The sequence below is a fragment of the Heteronotia binoei genome, chromosome 1 (genome assembly GCF_032191835.1).
Source record: "Heteronotia binoei isolate CCM8104 ecotype False Entrance Well chromosome 1, APGP_CSIRO_Hbin_v1, whole genome shotgun sequence".
Classification (NCBI taxonomy): domain Eukaryota; kingdom Metazoa; phylum Chordata; class Lepidosauria; order Squamata; family Gekkonidae; genus Heteronotia; species Heteronotia binoei.
The window spans coordinates 192303332-192317090 of NC_083223.1; the positions used below are offsets into that span (position 1 = coordinate 192303332).

General features: G+C 40.8%; 1 protein-coding gene across 11 annotated transcripts in view; it reads left to right on the plus strand.

The window, feature by feature from the left end:
• The window catches only part of CDC42BPA (CDC42 binding protein kinase alpha), a 324619-nt gene that overhangs the window by 281480 nt on the left and 29380 nt on the right, over nucleotides 1-13759 (plus strand). For all 11 annotated transcript variants that reach the window (XM_060245772.1, XM_060245688.1, XM_060245715.1 and 8 more), the window contains 7 exons: nucleotides 409-545; nucleotides 3177-3316; nucleotides 5148-5229; nucleotides 9632-9848; nucleotides 10434-10496; nucleotides 11723-12316; nucleotides 12875-12972. In XM_060245772.1, the coding sequence (XP_060101755.1) occupies nucleotides 409-545; nucleotides 3177-3316; nucleotides 5148-5229; nucleotides 9632-9848; nucleotides 10434-10496; nucleotides 11723-12316; nucleotides 12875-12972 (1331 nt within the window). The remainder of the gene's footprint in view (nucleotides 1-408; nucleotides 546-3176; nucleotides 3317-5147; nucleotides 5230-9631; nucleotides 9849-10433; nucleotides 10497-11722; nucleotides 12317-12874; nucleotides 12973-13759) is intronic.

Consider the following 13759-nt stretch of genomic DNA (forward strand, 5'->3'; position numbering starts at 1 on the left):
GAAAACATGAAAACTTTATCTATACTTGTGAACTAATTATCTAGAATTTATAATTACCTTGGAAAGATGCATTTAAAACTCTACGAAAGTTAAAGGACTAGGACACCCTATGTTATTATTATCCTGTGGATACAGTTACCAGAGTTTGGGTAAATGCTGATGTATAGTGTCTAAAGTTTTAACTTTATGTTTATACTGCATATTTATATATATGTATGCTTGTTATTTTTAGCATTGTTTTGAAGCTATGTTTGTATATACTTGAATTTTTTTATTATTTTTTTTAAAAGAAATCAAGTTTCCATTAATGAACAACAAAGTTTACAATGGGACATCATTTGTGAATTTCATTTGTTACTGTTCTGAAGAAAGGAAATGTTTGAAGTATAAATTTTGTTTTTCCCCCAGTATGTGGATTTTCATGCCATGTGACCTGTGCAGATAAGGCACCAGCAGTATGTCCTATCCCTCCTGAACAGACAAAGGGTCCTTTAGGGATTGACCCTCAGAAAGGCATAGGAACTGCTTATGAAGGGCATGTCCGAGTAAGTAATGGAAATTCAGTTTCTTAGACTGACAGTAGTATCTTCTTATTCAGCTGGATAAATTAAAGTGAAACATAGTTCCATTGGTTCATTTTTTATTGCTTTTCTGAGGATGTAAATGGCAGCAACAAAAGAGACCATTTTACAGTAAATATTGTAAAGTTCATAAATAGTGCAAGTCAGCACTATAAATCCATACAAGTTAAGTGTCACAAATTCCCTAATCATTTGGCACAAAATATTGCAGCACGACACTGTCAGCAGGGTGGCACCAGGGTTTTTTGTGCCATAGGCAAGCAGGGTCCCGCTGCCCCCCCCCCCCATCTGTACCTGCCCTCTGCTGGGTGAGTGCAGTGGCAACAGCACAGCAAGGGAGGGAAGCCAAGAACAATCACTTGCTCTATCTTGTCCCATCCTGCTCACACTCTCCCCCCTTTTTTGGTGGAGAAGGGCGGGGGAAGGTGGAGGAAAGGGGAGGGGGGATTACCAGAAGATGAAGCTGCTCCAGTTGCTTAGGTCCAATGCAGCAGCAACAAACAGTGGGACTCAGAAGGGGGGTCAGGAAGGGAGGGAGGAGCAAGTGGGGAGCAGCAGCAACATTGTGTGGGTGGGGGGAGAGGTGGGAGGGGGAGTGAGCGAGGCAGCAGTGTCACAAGAAAGCTTCAGCATGCACACTGATTGGCCTCTTCTGCGGACAATCCGCCTTTCATCTGGCTGCCGCCTGCCTCATTGACCATTTCTGTTTGAATTCACACCAACAGCAAGTTACAAGATGGAAATCATTTAATCTGAGTTGGAAGGAATTATTATTATTTTCTTTCTTTCCTGGTCCTGTCACCAATATTTCATGGGGTGGGGGGGAGATGTACCATCACGTAGAGAATGGAGGTGTTGGAGAGAGATTTGGTGGGGGGTTTTCCTCATCAAGTCCCTGTTTGAATCTTCAAAAAAGTAAAACACAGATTATGGGTCGATAAATTTTATTAGCCTTTAAGGTACAACCGATCTCCTTTCACATCACTGCATCTTCATGCAGGGGAGGAAACTGCTGAATTGCTGCCTGCCATGGAGATGTTCCTTGTGGGGAAAGGGAATGCAAACTGAACTTCTCTGTCTGTCACTCTGATCACTGAAGTGGTCTGGTTCCTTATTTCTTTTAGCATGGTGAAGGGTGGCAAGATACGGATTTTATTTTTTGCAGGACCAACTTTATGGTTGGCTTCCTCTTTTCACAGTTTATATTGTGAGCAGACAAGGGTTCTATTTTTTCACGGCATTCTGAGGGTGCTGACTGCTAAGAATGTTTTCAATATTGCTTTGTGCTGCTGCTGCACTACACTGACTAATTTTATGGAGAACAACACTTTTTAATGTTGTTATGTGCCAACCAGGCACCTGGAATTCTCAGCACCTGAGTGTCAAAGCAGCTCGAGTACTTTTAACACATAATCACTTGCATGGTTATGCAGCATTGGCACCAACATCCTACTCCTCTCCCCCTCATGAAATCAACTGGATTTCTATAGTTTGGATTCTCACGCTCCCTTTTTGAAAGAGGATCTGCATAGCGACAGACTTGAAAAAGCATCCCTGGGAGTCAGCAACTGTGATGCAATTGGGATCCCCAACCTTAGCCAGCACCTCCTCCTGCTTTGGGTGCAGATCTCATGGCTCTGCCTGACTTCCTCTAGCAAGATAGCCATCAGCTCAGGGAACTTTCAGGCCAGGCCAGCCCAGCCCACCTCTCAAGCCAAGTCCGCTTTCTTAAAGGGGAAGCTCCTGACTTTCTGCAATGTGATTTGACACAGGCTGACAGAAGCAAGCAAGGAAGGCTGGAAGATCCTTTAGGGTTGTCAACAGATGCCGGGGGGGGGGGGGCAGTCTAGTCTTGTTCTTGTGCCTTGTGGTGTAGAAATGCAGGCAGAAGAAAGGTGGAGGGCAGCGGTGGCATCCAACAGCAGGCTCCACCACCAGCCCACTGCTGCAGAAGGGGATGGGGAGGAAGAGAGGCCAGCCTCTGGCTGCTAGCTCTGCCCACCCCAGTCACTTGCTCACTCCCTGCCTTTCCCCGCTCTCTTAACTCCTCTCCTGTGGGGCGCCTACACTCTCCCCTCTCTTGCCACCCCTGCCATTTGCATCACTCCTGGCCAGGCTGGACTGCAAGGCAGGCAAGTGTGTGGTGGGAGGGGAAAGGGGCACCTGCTGCCCCTGTGGCCAGGTGGCACCCATAGGCAGCTGCCTAATTGGCCTACCGGGATGTGTCAGCCCTGTCTGTCAGAGATCAGCCACTTGGAACTTATAACTCCAGTGCCTCCTGACCCAATTTAAAGTGCTGGCTATTATTTTTTTAAAGCCCTTTACAGCCTAGGACCCTTACCACGTGTTCTGGATGTATTTCAGCATACCATCTGTGTTCTTGAGACAGCCTGCTTCTTAAGGTGTCCACTTGCAGGATGCCTGTCAGATTATAGCAACACCAGTGACAAGGCAGTTAAATCAGTTTGGTTTTTAATATAATTATTCTCTTGAACTAGTTAAGATCAAACTTTGCATCTCCAAAGACAAATGAAACTAGTGGCATAAATTGAAATATTTTACATTTTAATATCAGTGAAATCAATTTTGGTACAGGTTCCTAAACCAGCTGGAGTGAAGAAAGGGTGGCAGAGGGCATTGGCTGTTGTCTGTGACTTCAAGCTCTTCCTTTATGATATTGCAGAAGGAAAAACATCCCAGCCCAGTGTAGTAGTGAGTCAGGTTCTTGATATGAGGTAAGAAACATCTTGTGTTTGTTTTTTGTTGTTGTTGTAAAGAGCGCCATTGTTTCTATACCAAAGACAGCAAATGTTTTTGAGAGAGAGTGAGTGTCAAGCATTGATATTTTGCAATAATCAAGCGTTTGTTCTTTAATCAAAAACTTGCTTTATTGTAAAACTCCATAGCTTGCTCCAAGGACGGATTCCTTGGAAGTAATGGCATACATAGTATTGGATAGTATCTTACAGGCAAACTTCAAAAGGCATGGTCACAGATAACTTCAAAAGAATAACTTACAGATGTAAATTGAGTTGAGAGTTCAAAGGCTACTCACTAGTATCTCTTTTATGGCTAAGGAATGTTAGCTAATGACAACATCTCCATTTCTCACACATTCTCTGTGAGCTGATAAGGCATGGCTGTGTGAATCAGGGGGAGAGGCATTCTACACCGTTAATACAAGGTTACTCTAAAACATCCTGAGTCCAGATGGATTTATTATACATTCAAAGGGGGGAGAAGAAGAAAGGAGGAAAGACAAAGGTGATGCTCTGCTTTAACTCTGGCCTGTTTCTTAGGTACATATAAAACCAGTACTTAGAAATAGCATACTTGACAGAGAGAGAGAGAGAGAAAGTCCATGTCTTGCTTAAGATGGACAAGAAGCAAAAGTAAAAGGTGACTAATAGAAATTAGAAGTCTAAAATGCAGTGTTCTAGATACCAACACAAAGGGGAAAAGAGAACTATTGTAATAACCAGTGTAAACAGCTAGAACAAAAAAAAGAACAGCAACAAGAAATAACAAACATTATTGGCACAAAAAAATTATACCCAAGGAGCCCAATATGTTCCAGCTTTTTTGAAAGCATATTGAGCCTTAATTTTGCCTCGTATTTTGTATGGCTCCCCAATATGGTTCATAAGTGTGATAGACCTCTTGGAAAGAACTTTTTTCCATAAAATTTTATCTCTGCCGCCATCTATCGCTTCCTCAGTGATATGGTTAGAGTTAGGGTTACCAAAGATCTCGACCATGATTTGGAAAGCCATAGTTAATTTTTTGCTGAGCAATTTGTGTCACAATTGTATAATAGATGTGGCATATTTTTGTTATACTGTCTTCTTAAATGTTTAAAACCTTTTAAAATTTTAAGTTAACTTTTATGGTGCATGGTCTATGGGCTTTTAAATCTAATAAACTGAACTGATAATTATCTTTGTATAGATTTTTATTTTATCCTGTTATATTGATGCCTAAATATTTTATTGATTTTTTTTGTAATAAGGCATCCAGTTATTTTTTAAAAGATTTTTATTTTATTTTAAAGGATGCAGAAATAAAAAGAGGAAAAAAGAACTGAACAAAGTATCTATATATAAACACCCCCCCTTCAACAGTTTCCAGGCAGCTCATACATAACATTAACAATACCTTCAAATTGTGATTATGTCAATACAGATCAGTTCCAGTCTTCAGGCTCATTGATTTCTTTTAAACACAGTTATTTCCTTAATTATCAAAACTTTCTTCTGCCATTACTGTTTATTCCCAAATTCAACATACGTTAATTATTCAAAAATGAACACATTTTCTAAGAGGAAGGGAACACCAATAAGCTAAAAGACATTCATTTATACAAAGATACATACCAAGATTATGTCTCTCATATATATAGAAGATGGTTTTACATTATAATATGAGCATCCAACCAATGAAATTTCTCAGATTTGCCATCAAGGTTGGGCTTTTATTTATTACTGATTTACTCTATAATATGAGCATTGTAAGTTTTCAAAAATCAAATAAATTTCTATTCTCTGATAAATTTTGTTTTTTTCACAGAGATGAAGAATTCTCCGTTTGTTCAGTCTTGGCTTCTGATGTCATCCACGCAAATCGAAAAGATATTCCCTGTATCTTTAGAGTAGGTAGTGTATATTAGGGTTGAAACCATTGCTTAAAAATAGGAATGAACCAAATGTACCTTTTTCATTTGCTTTTCAGTTTCACTCTTGTTCTAAAGATAGCTCTTTTTAAAATTGTACTTCTTTGTACCCACTTGAAATGTCTCTTTTTATTATCATGTGCAGGACACTAGAAGAAAAAGTGCAAAAGCCACCAAAGATTGACTGTTACTGCTCTGGGAAACCATCCAGTCCCAGAGCTAGACCAATAAGTGAAGTTCATGGAGGTGCCCACAGGAATAAACAACTTTAGAAGGGAATTAGATAGAGTCGTGGAGAATAAGGCTTTTATTTATTACTGATAAATAATAAATAGATAAATAGAATAAGTCTATCAGTGGCCGCTAGCCATGATAACTGAGGGAAAACTCCACATTCAGAGCCACTAAGCCTCTGAATCCCAGAGCCAGGAGGCAACATCAGGGGAAGGCCTTAGCCTCTATGCCCTATTGTTAGCCATTCAGAGGAACTGAAGGGCACTGTGTGAGACAGGATACTGGACTAGGCAGACCATTGGTCTGATCCAGCAGAGCTCTTTTGTTCCCAAGACCTGGAATCAAGGTGACTGTTTGGTTCCTTGAGATTGTTTGACAAAGTTTAGGGAAGTTTCTTTATTCCATTGAGCTTAGGGCAGAGTCCCTTTGTGATACTTTCTGTAAACCTTCACCTAAAGTCCATGAAACTGTTGGTGTAGCTGTTAGTAGTGAATAGAAGTTGTATGGTTCTTTCTGAGCTGTAGTCAACATGTGGATAAAAACTAGGGGGCAGGGAATTTATTTTCCTATAGTTTCCTTAGTTGGTTAATGTGCAAATTGAAAATTGTGAACATTTGACTCGACTCAATTTATTAATTCTGTTTGGATTTCAAAAGAATAATGTAGAATGATGTCCATATCATGATTTATTCCATTTTCTTCTGCTGTTGCAAGCTTTAAAGCTTGTGGCTGCCTTCATATTCTTCTGAAGCTGCGGGCGTTACTTACACTCTGTTTTGGTTTACCAGGTCTTGGAAAGTATACTTCTTTTAATGACATTTTAAATTACTTTTAATTCTTTCTCCAAGTTGTTCACACTGAACTGAAACCTCTTGTAAGAAAATAAGATGCTGATTGAAATAGATTAAAAGCATAACCTTAGCCATATTTATTCAGCACTGCACACAGGAAGTGTAAAAACACTTGTTTTTCAGCATTTCCATATCAAAAATTGCAACAGTACTTTATAGCTATCCACACCATTGCCAAGTGGTTGGAAAGACTGTTCAAATCCAACCAGCATAAATGCAAATATGAATGCTTTTCTGATGCTCAGGAGGCTTGGGTTTCTTGGATTTCTTGACAGACAAAAACCTGATACTTTACTACTGGAAACCAACTAATCCTGCTTTAATACAGTCTTGGTTAGTGGGCCTGGTACAGTTGGCTACTAGAGAACTAATTCTTCTGGGAATGTTTTGGAGGAAGCTGATGCCTTTCAAGTGTACTTTTTCCTTAGCTTTTCTCTTCCCCACCCCATTTGCTTTATTAATTACTAGGAGTAAGGCCTGTTGTGAAGAAAAATACAACAGGTTCTAGAAGGAGGCTCTGGGCGAGTGCCCACCCTTGCTGTCTTCCCACCCACCCAAGTGAAGGCATTGACCCCCCCCCCCCACACACACACACACGCCTCAAGGAAGCTAATGTCTGCCATCTAGAGAACAGCTGTAAATCTGAGTGATCTCCAGTGGCTCCCCAGAAGGAAATGGCATTGTACCTGTCTGAGGTCTTATCCCTTCTCAAACCCCACTCTCTTCAGGCCCCACCCCTAACCTGGAGTTGGCAACCCTATCTCCTTTCCTTTATCTGTCCTCTGACTTCAACTTTCCATTGCCTTCCCCTCCCTGAAGCTTCTACATAGGAAAATGACCGTCTTTCTTCATGGAGGAGTGGGGGAGACAAAACAGTTTGCATCATTCTCCTCTCCTCCCATGTGATCTGAACAACAACCCTGTGAGACAGGTTAGGCTGGAAGTCTATGCCTGGTCCAAAATCACTCAGTCAGCTTCCACAGCAAGAACCTGGGTCTGGCAGATCCCACTCGGAAGCCCTAACTCATATGTCCTCAAATTCCACCACAGAATTTGCAGGAATTTCCCACCAATTTGGAAAGGTACCACTAAAGGCCCCTGGGTGAGTGCCCCCCTCCCCACCGCCTGGCTGTATTCCCACCCACCCAAGTGAACGCATTCACTCTGCCCCCCATCTCAAGGGGAGCTGATCTCTGCCATCTATTTGGATAGCGGTTGTAATTCTGAGTGATCTCCAGCCCTCTCCTGGAGACTGGCAACAATGGTTCCCCAGGAGGAAAGGCCTTTCCCTCAGAGGCTTGTAGTGAACCCTTAGGAATTTCCTTCCACCCTGGAAGGGTACCACTAAAGGCCTCTGGGCGAGTGCCCCACCCCCCCAGCCTGGCTGTCTTCCCACACACTCAAGTGAAGGCATTCACTCCCCTCCTTTCTCAAGGGGAACTGACCTCTGCTATCTAGAATTTCCTAACATGGAGTTAGCAACCCTGCAGCCTCTAAGGAAAAGGACAGTCTTTCTTCACAGTGTGTGTGTGGTGGGGGGGGGGCCAAAGCAGCTGACATCATTATCCTAATTTCTCTCCCCCCCTTTGATCTGAACAACCTTGTGAAGGCTTCCCTATCTCCTTCTCAGGCAACCATCTTTGGGTGAGGCTGAGGAGAGGAGGGAGTGAAAGACAGTAAAGGTGGGACAGCCGTGCCCTCTGAGGCTGTGCCAGGCTCCCTGGCTATTGCAGTGGCCTTCTGAGGCTGTGTGTGCTGGGAGGCCATCTGTGTGGGCTGTTGATAGGGCCTTTTGTGAGGCCTCAGGAGCTCTGCAGCCTTTTCTGAAGCTGGTTGACCGAGAAGAGCTAAGAGATATGACTGTCTCTGAGGTAAGACTGCTTCTGGCAGTTTGTTCAACATTCCTGGGCCTGAGTAGACGGGGCAGGGAAGTCAACCAATGGGATGCCAGAGATACTAACTGATACGTGATAGGCCAATCGTTTTTCTCAAAATATTAGCGAATAGCCTTCGTCGGTTAGGCCATGGCAATAAGAGAATTATTACTATAGATTAATTATTATTGTTTTGTTATATGTGTGTGGGTATCATCAGGCAAAAAAGCCTCAAGGTTGCAGAAAAATCTGAAATAGTAAAAAAAACAAAACACTGGAGCTTTAAAAATGAATGTAATTAGTGGCAATTATTAGGCAGCCACAATAGTACCTTCCTTCCACCTTTGGTTTCTGTCAGTAAAAGGTTGGAGCAGAGCAGGCTTTTTCCAGGGCTGTTCTGACCTTTGAGAGAGGACTCTTTGGGGCCAGTCCTGGCAGCAACCCCTAGGTGACCTGCTACTGCACGACTTTCTCTACTCACCTTGGTCCAGCTATGATGTTGTTCTGGTTACATTTTCCAACTAGGATCTAGGAGGCCCAGCTTCAAATTCCCACTTTGCCATGGAAACTCACTTGGTACTCTTGGTCCAGTTATAAGTTCTCAGCCTATAACCTGCTGTACAGGGTTGTTGTAACAATAAAATCAAGGAGCAGAAAATATAAGATGCTCTCTGTAAGTCCTTATGAGTTCCCTACCATTCAACTGGGCTTAGCCCAGCAGCTGGAACCTCGCAGAGTTTTCCTGGATGAGGCTGGCAGGGAGAAGAGGAGAAAACTGCAGACAGGGACAGATAAAGGTAAGGTATGTTGGTTGGTGGGTGTTAAGAAGAGAAGGAATCAGGAAAGGGGGAGAGGCTGTGGAAGTTTTCAGGAAAGGGAAAGAGGAAAAATGAGATTCCTCCCCTTGCAAGACATTGTGAGGCCCTTGTTTGTTTGCATGTCTTTCTGTGTTCTAATTTCTCCATGCTGAAAAAGAAAAACATGTTGAATGTAACTGAGTTACATTTTGTATAGCCTGGCATGTGTAAGGATGGGTTTGGGGCTGAGGCAAAGATAAGCATATTCCCAATGCTGTTAATAATAATTATGTTTTTCATTGGTATTGTGCTCTGATAATCATGTTTTTCATTGGTATTGTGCTATAAAAAAGTTCATTTCCTAAATCAAAGTTGTTATGATCTATGTTATACTTCTGGTAGCAAAGTCACAACAGCATGTATGAACTCTTTTAAGCTGAGAAATATAAATATTTTTTCCTGATATTCCTTTTCTGTACCAGTAAGCTGTGGAATGTATTGTGTGTGTTGAGTTTTTCAGTCTGTTGAACACAGGCATGGCTCAAACTATATACAAAAATAAATAAATAAATAAATGCAAAGGCAGCTATTTTTCCATCCTACACAAACACCTGTTTTTTTCCAGGTGACAGCTTCCCAGCTATCAGCATCCAGTAACAAGTGTTCAATCCTGATCCTGGCTGATAGTGAGAATGAAAAGAGCAAGTGGGTAGGAGTCCTGAATGAGTTACACAGGATTTTAAAGAAGAACAAGCTTAAAGATCGTTCAGTTTATGTTCCTAAAGAGGCCTATGATAGCACTTTGCCCCTCATTAAAACAACACAGGCAGCAGCAATCATAGGTAAACAATTGCTCTTAAAATAAATACTTAATATACTTGTTTGGATTCTAGCATTTCTTTCATTATCTTGTTCTCTTAACTATTGTGTTTCATTACTAGTTTGCATCAGTGATTTAGCAAGATTTGGCTAAGTTTGATATCTTCATTGATAATTGCCTTTGAGTCTGTTCACTCAAAGCATTAGCAATATAATGAACTGTAAGTCACAGTATTTTGGCCTTGTACAGTTAATATTCAGATGCATTATTATGACTAAAACTATTGCCCTGGAGTTTTACAATAAAATAAAGAATTTTAAGGAAAGATCTGGTGGGAAAGAGCTATATGTACTCTTCTTTATAAAACAAATTTCTTCATTGCCAAATCGGTACTTCAGCTAAATGCTCTAAAGAGCTGGGCTGAAGAAGAGTAAGAGCAAACAGAAAAAAGTAAGAAAGTTACAATTTTTATCTCTTAACAGACAATTTGATGTGAATGGAAAATTCTGTTTTCTTCCAATCACTGAAATCATTAGTCTGTTTTTGCTAAATGGCTGTTTCCCTTATTCAGCATATGTTTGATTAGGAACTATTTTAACTATTACAGATCACGAAAGAATAGCTCTGGGAAATGAAGAAGGATTATTTGTTGTACATGTCACCAAGGATGGTAAGAGAACATGGTTTATGTTTGAAGTGTGGGCAGTTCAAATAAGTGGAACATTTTATTAAATTATCTCCTCTTGTACTGGTTTAAGATTCTAGTTTATTTTAATAGATGCTAGCTGTGCTTCCTCCTCTGATCAGCTGAAAAGTCAAGCTGTTCTGTATTTTTTTCATTTACCGAAAAAGAAATTCAGTCTGTTTTGTATTGCACTGGCAGATTGTAACCAAGCTTGCTGGCCTGTGTGTGCTTTCATTCAATGCAGCTAACAGGAATAAAAGCCTGTTTCTAGAAAGTCAAGACTATAGCAGTAGGGCACAGTATGTACTTCTTAGGACAGGATAAATGTTTATGTAGCTGAACGTGCCATTTATATACAAAGAATGTGTGTTTTTGCTGTCTGTAATAGTTGTAGATATGTAAAACTTCAAGTTCATTTAACACCTTTCACTGTTTTTCACCTGAAAAAAAACATTATAGGAAATGACATAGTTCCTATTTTGAAGGTGCTTACTTGGTGACAACAGAGTTTCCCTCCAAATGATAGAGTGTCCCCTGCACAATGTGCCTGATGCAATGACATCACTTCCGAGTGATGTAATTGCAGGGCACATGCTTTGCACATGTGCCAAAGACTCCCAGGAAGAGGAATGTGATCCCCCACTGGCAGCCAGGTAAGACCTGGCAACCCTATTGTGTATGAACAGGAAAGGGAAAAGAAGTTCTTTGTTTCAGTAGTGGTGACTGCTAGCAAAAAGCAAACAGTTGCTGGTACAGGAGCTTTGAGACAATGACTTGGATCTGAAGCAGCCCTTGCGGAAGGAAGGAAGGCCGGTCTGCTGCTGCTCAAGATTTGTGAATCAATGAGCTTCAAAGGGTACAAAGGAAAGGATCTGAAGTTATGCAATTGGAGTAGTACAGACTCTTTCTACTTCTCCTCTCCCACTGCAGTCCGCCACCATTACCTAAGGTCAGGGAAATCCTCCAGGAGAGTGCCAGCAATGATGGCATCTGAAATGGGAGGGTGGAATCAATTTTAAAAATTCCCCTTCTGCCAGTGAAAGAGCAATTCCTCTGGCAAAAATCAAGGTTTGGATCAAGGCCATTCTCTAGGTTTCAAGATAAAACAACAGTTTATTGGCACGTTAATAGTTTCTTTTCAAAATGTTGTTCAACATCAGTGTATAAGTTATACTCACCTGAGATTGTTTTTTTTCTCCCCATTTTTGCAGAGATAATTCGTGTTGGTGACAATAAAAAAGTTCATCAGATTGAGCTCATTCCGAATGAACAGCTTATAGCAGTGATCTCAGGACGAAACCGTCATGTACGGCTATTCCCTATGACTGCCCTGGATGGACGAGAGACTGATTTTTATAAACTGGCAGAGACGAAGGGCTGTCAGACTATCGTTTCAGGACAAGTGCGCCATGGAGCCCTTACTTGCTTGTGTGTGGCAATGAAAAGACAAGTCCTCTGCTATGAACTAAATCACAGCAAGACACGTCACAAAAAAATTAAAGAGATCCAAGTGGCTGGGAATGTCCAGTGGATGGCAGTCTTTAGTGAGCGACTCTGTGTGGGCTACCAGTCAGGATTCTTAAAATACCCTTTGCATGGAGAAGGAAACCCGCATAGTTTACTTCACCCAGATGATCATACATTGTCATTCATTGCACAACAGCCATCGGATGCCATCTGTGCAGTTGAGATCTCAAATAAAGAATACTTGCTGTGTTTTAGCAGCGTGGGGGTTTATGTGGACTGCCAAGGCCGAAGATCTAGGCAACAGGAACTAATGTGGCCCGCAACTCCTTCTTCTGCCTGTAAGTTCTAACTAGTGTGTTAATTCAATACAGCTGAATTCCTACTAATAGCTTGTAGAACATCCATAGCATTTTTATAATCATGAACAACTCAATGGTGCTTACATAGATCATTAAGAAGTTGCATGGGATTAGTGACTGATACAGCTTTTTAATGGGTATACGTAAATGATACACAATGTTACTTCAAATAATCCTCCAAATCATGTTCTAAAGTGGATTTTATGCATTTACTAGCTTTGGGTTGCTGTTCTCCGTTTGTGCCTAAGCTGTACAGTTTCTCCAATTTGGAGATGAAGTAGGGGCTGAGTTGCTGAAGAAGTTAAAATGTATAAAAATAGTCTCAAGTTTGATTATATACAATGGATCTAAAGGTGTTCTTCCATTCATGGAAGGACTCCTTCCATAAACATTAGGGTACTTTTGGATGCAACCCAGAAAATGTCCTTGCAGTTATCTACAGTGGCTGTATATCATGAAGTGGCCATCTTCTCGTCAGTAAAATCTTATTAATATTAAACTTATGTTACCAAGATCTGTACTTGTACCTCTTCCTAGGTTATAATGCCCCATACCTCTCAGTATATAGTGAGAATGCAGTTGATATATTTGATGTGAACTCCATGGAGTGGATTCAGACTATCCCCCTTAAGAAGGTAATTGTCTGTTTTAACTCTTTGGTGGACTTGTATATTTCTATATTTTGTAAGCTGCCTTAGGCTTTGTGGAAAGGATATACATTTTTAAATAAATCTTAAAGAATGAAAATTCAACTGTTTGGCTAAGAAATTGATAGTTATGTATATGCATAATCAGCATGACAACAGATTGTAGCTGGTGTTTCTACTTTTCAAAGAACTGAGTCACCACTGGAGAATCTGTTTGGTTTTTATTGCTAACTGATGTAAACACATTTTTATAGACTCATATTGCATGTCACATAACTAGAAGGAAATAGATATTTAAAATTGCAGCCATCCTATCATTTGGCTATTTCATGCACAGCCTGCAACTGTCCTTATTTTAATACACTGCTTTAATCTTTACCTTTTATAATGAACCCTTGTAAAATGTTCTGCTAGCAAATGTTCGTTTTCCACCATGAGAGTGTAATGGAAACTGGAAGTTCCTTGAAACTTTATGCTGAATCTTTCCTAGATTAAAAACATATGTTCCTTATGACAGATTTCAAACAAAGTATACTCTTTAACTTTCCTTCAGTGTTTCATATTATGAGACTGTGCTATCATATGTAGCCTCTCAAAGAATGCTCCTTCTGCATGCTGTGCAACAACCCCTCCCCCCTCTGAAGTTCTCATGACCAGAAACTTCCCTCTCAACCAATATTGTTTCTTTTTGTGGGAGGGCGGGGTTTGTAAAGAGCTCTGTTCCATTCATTAAAGATTCATTTTCACATTCACTGGAGGACTCTTGGTATCAATA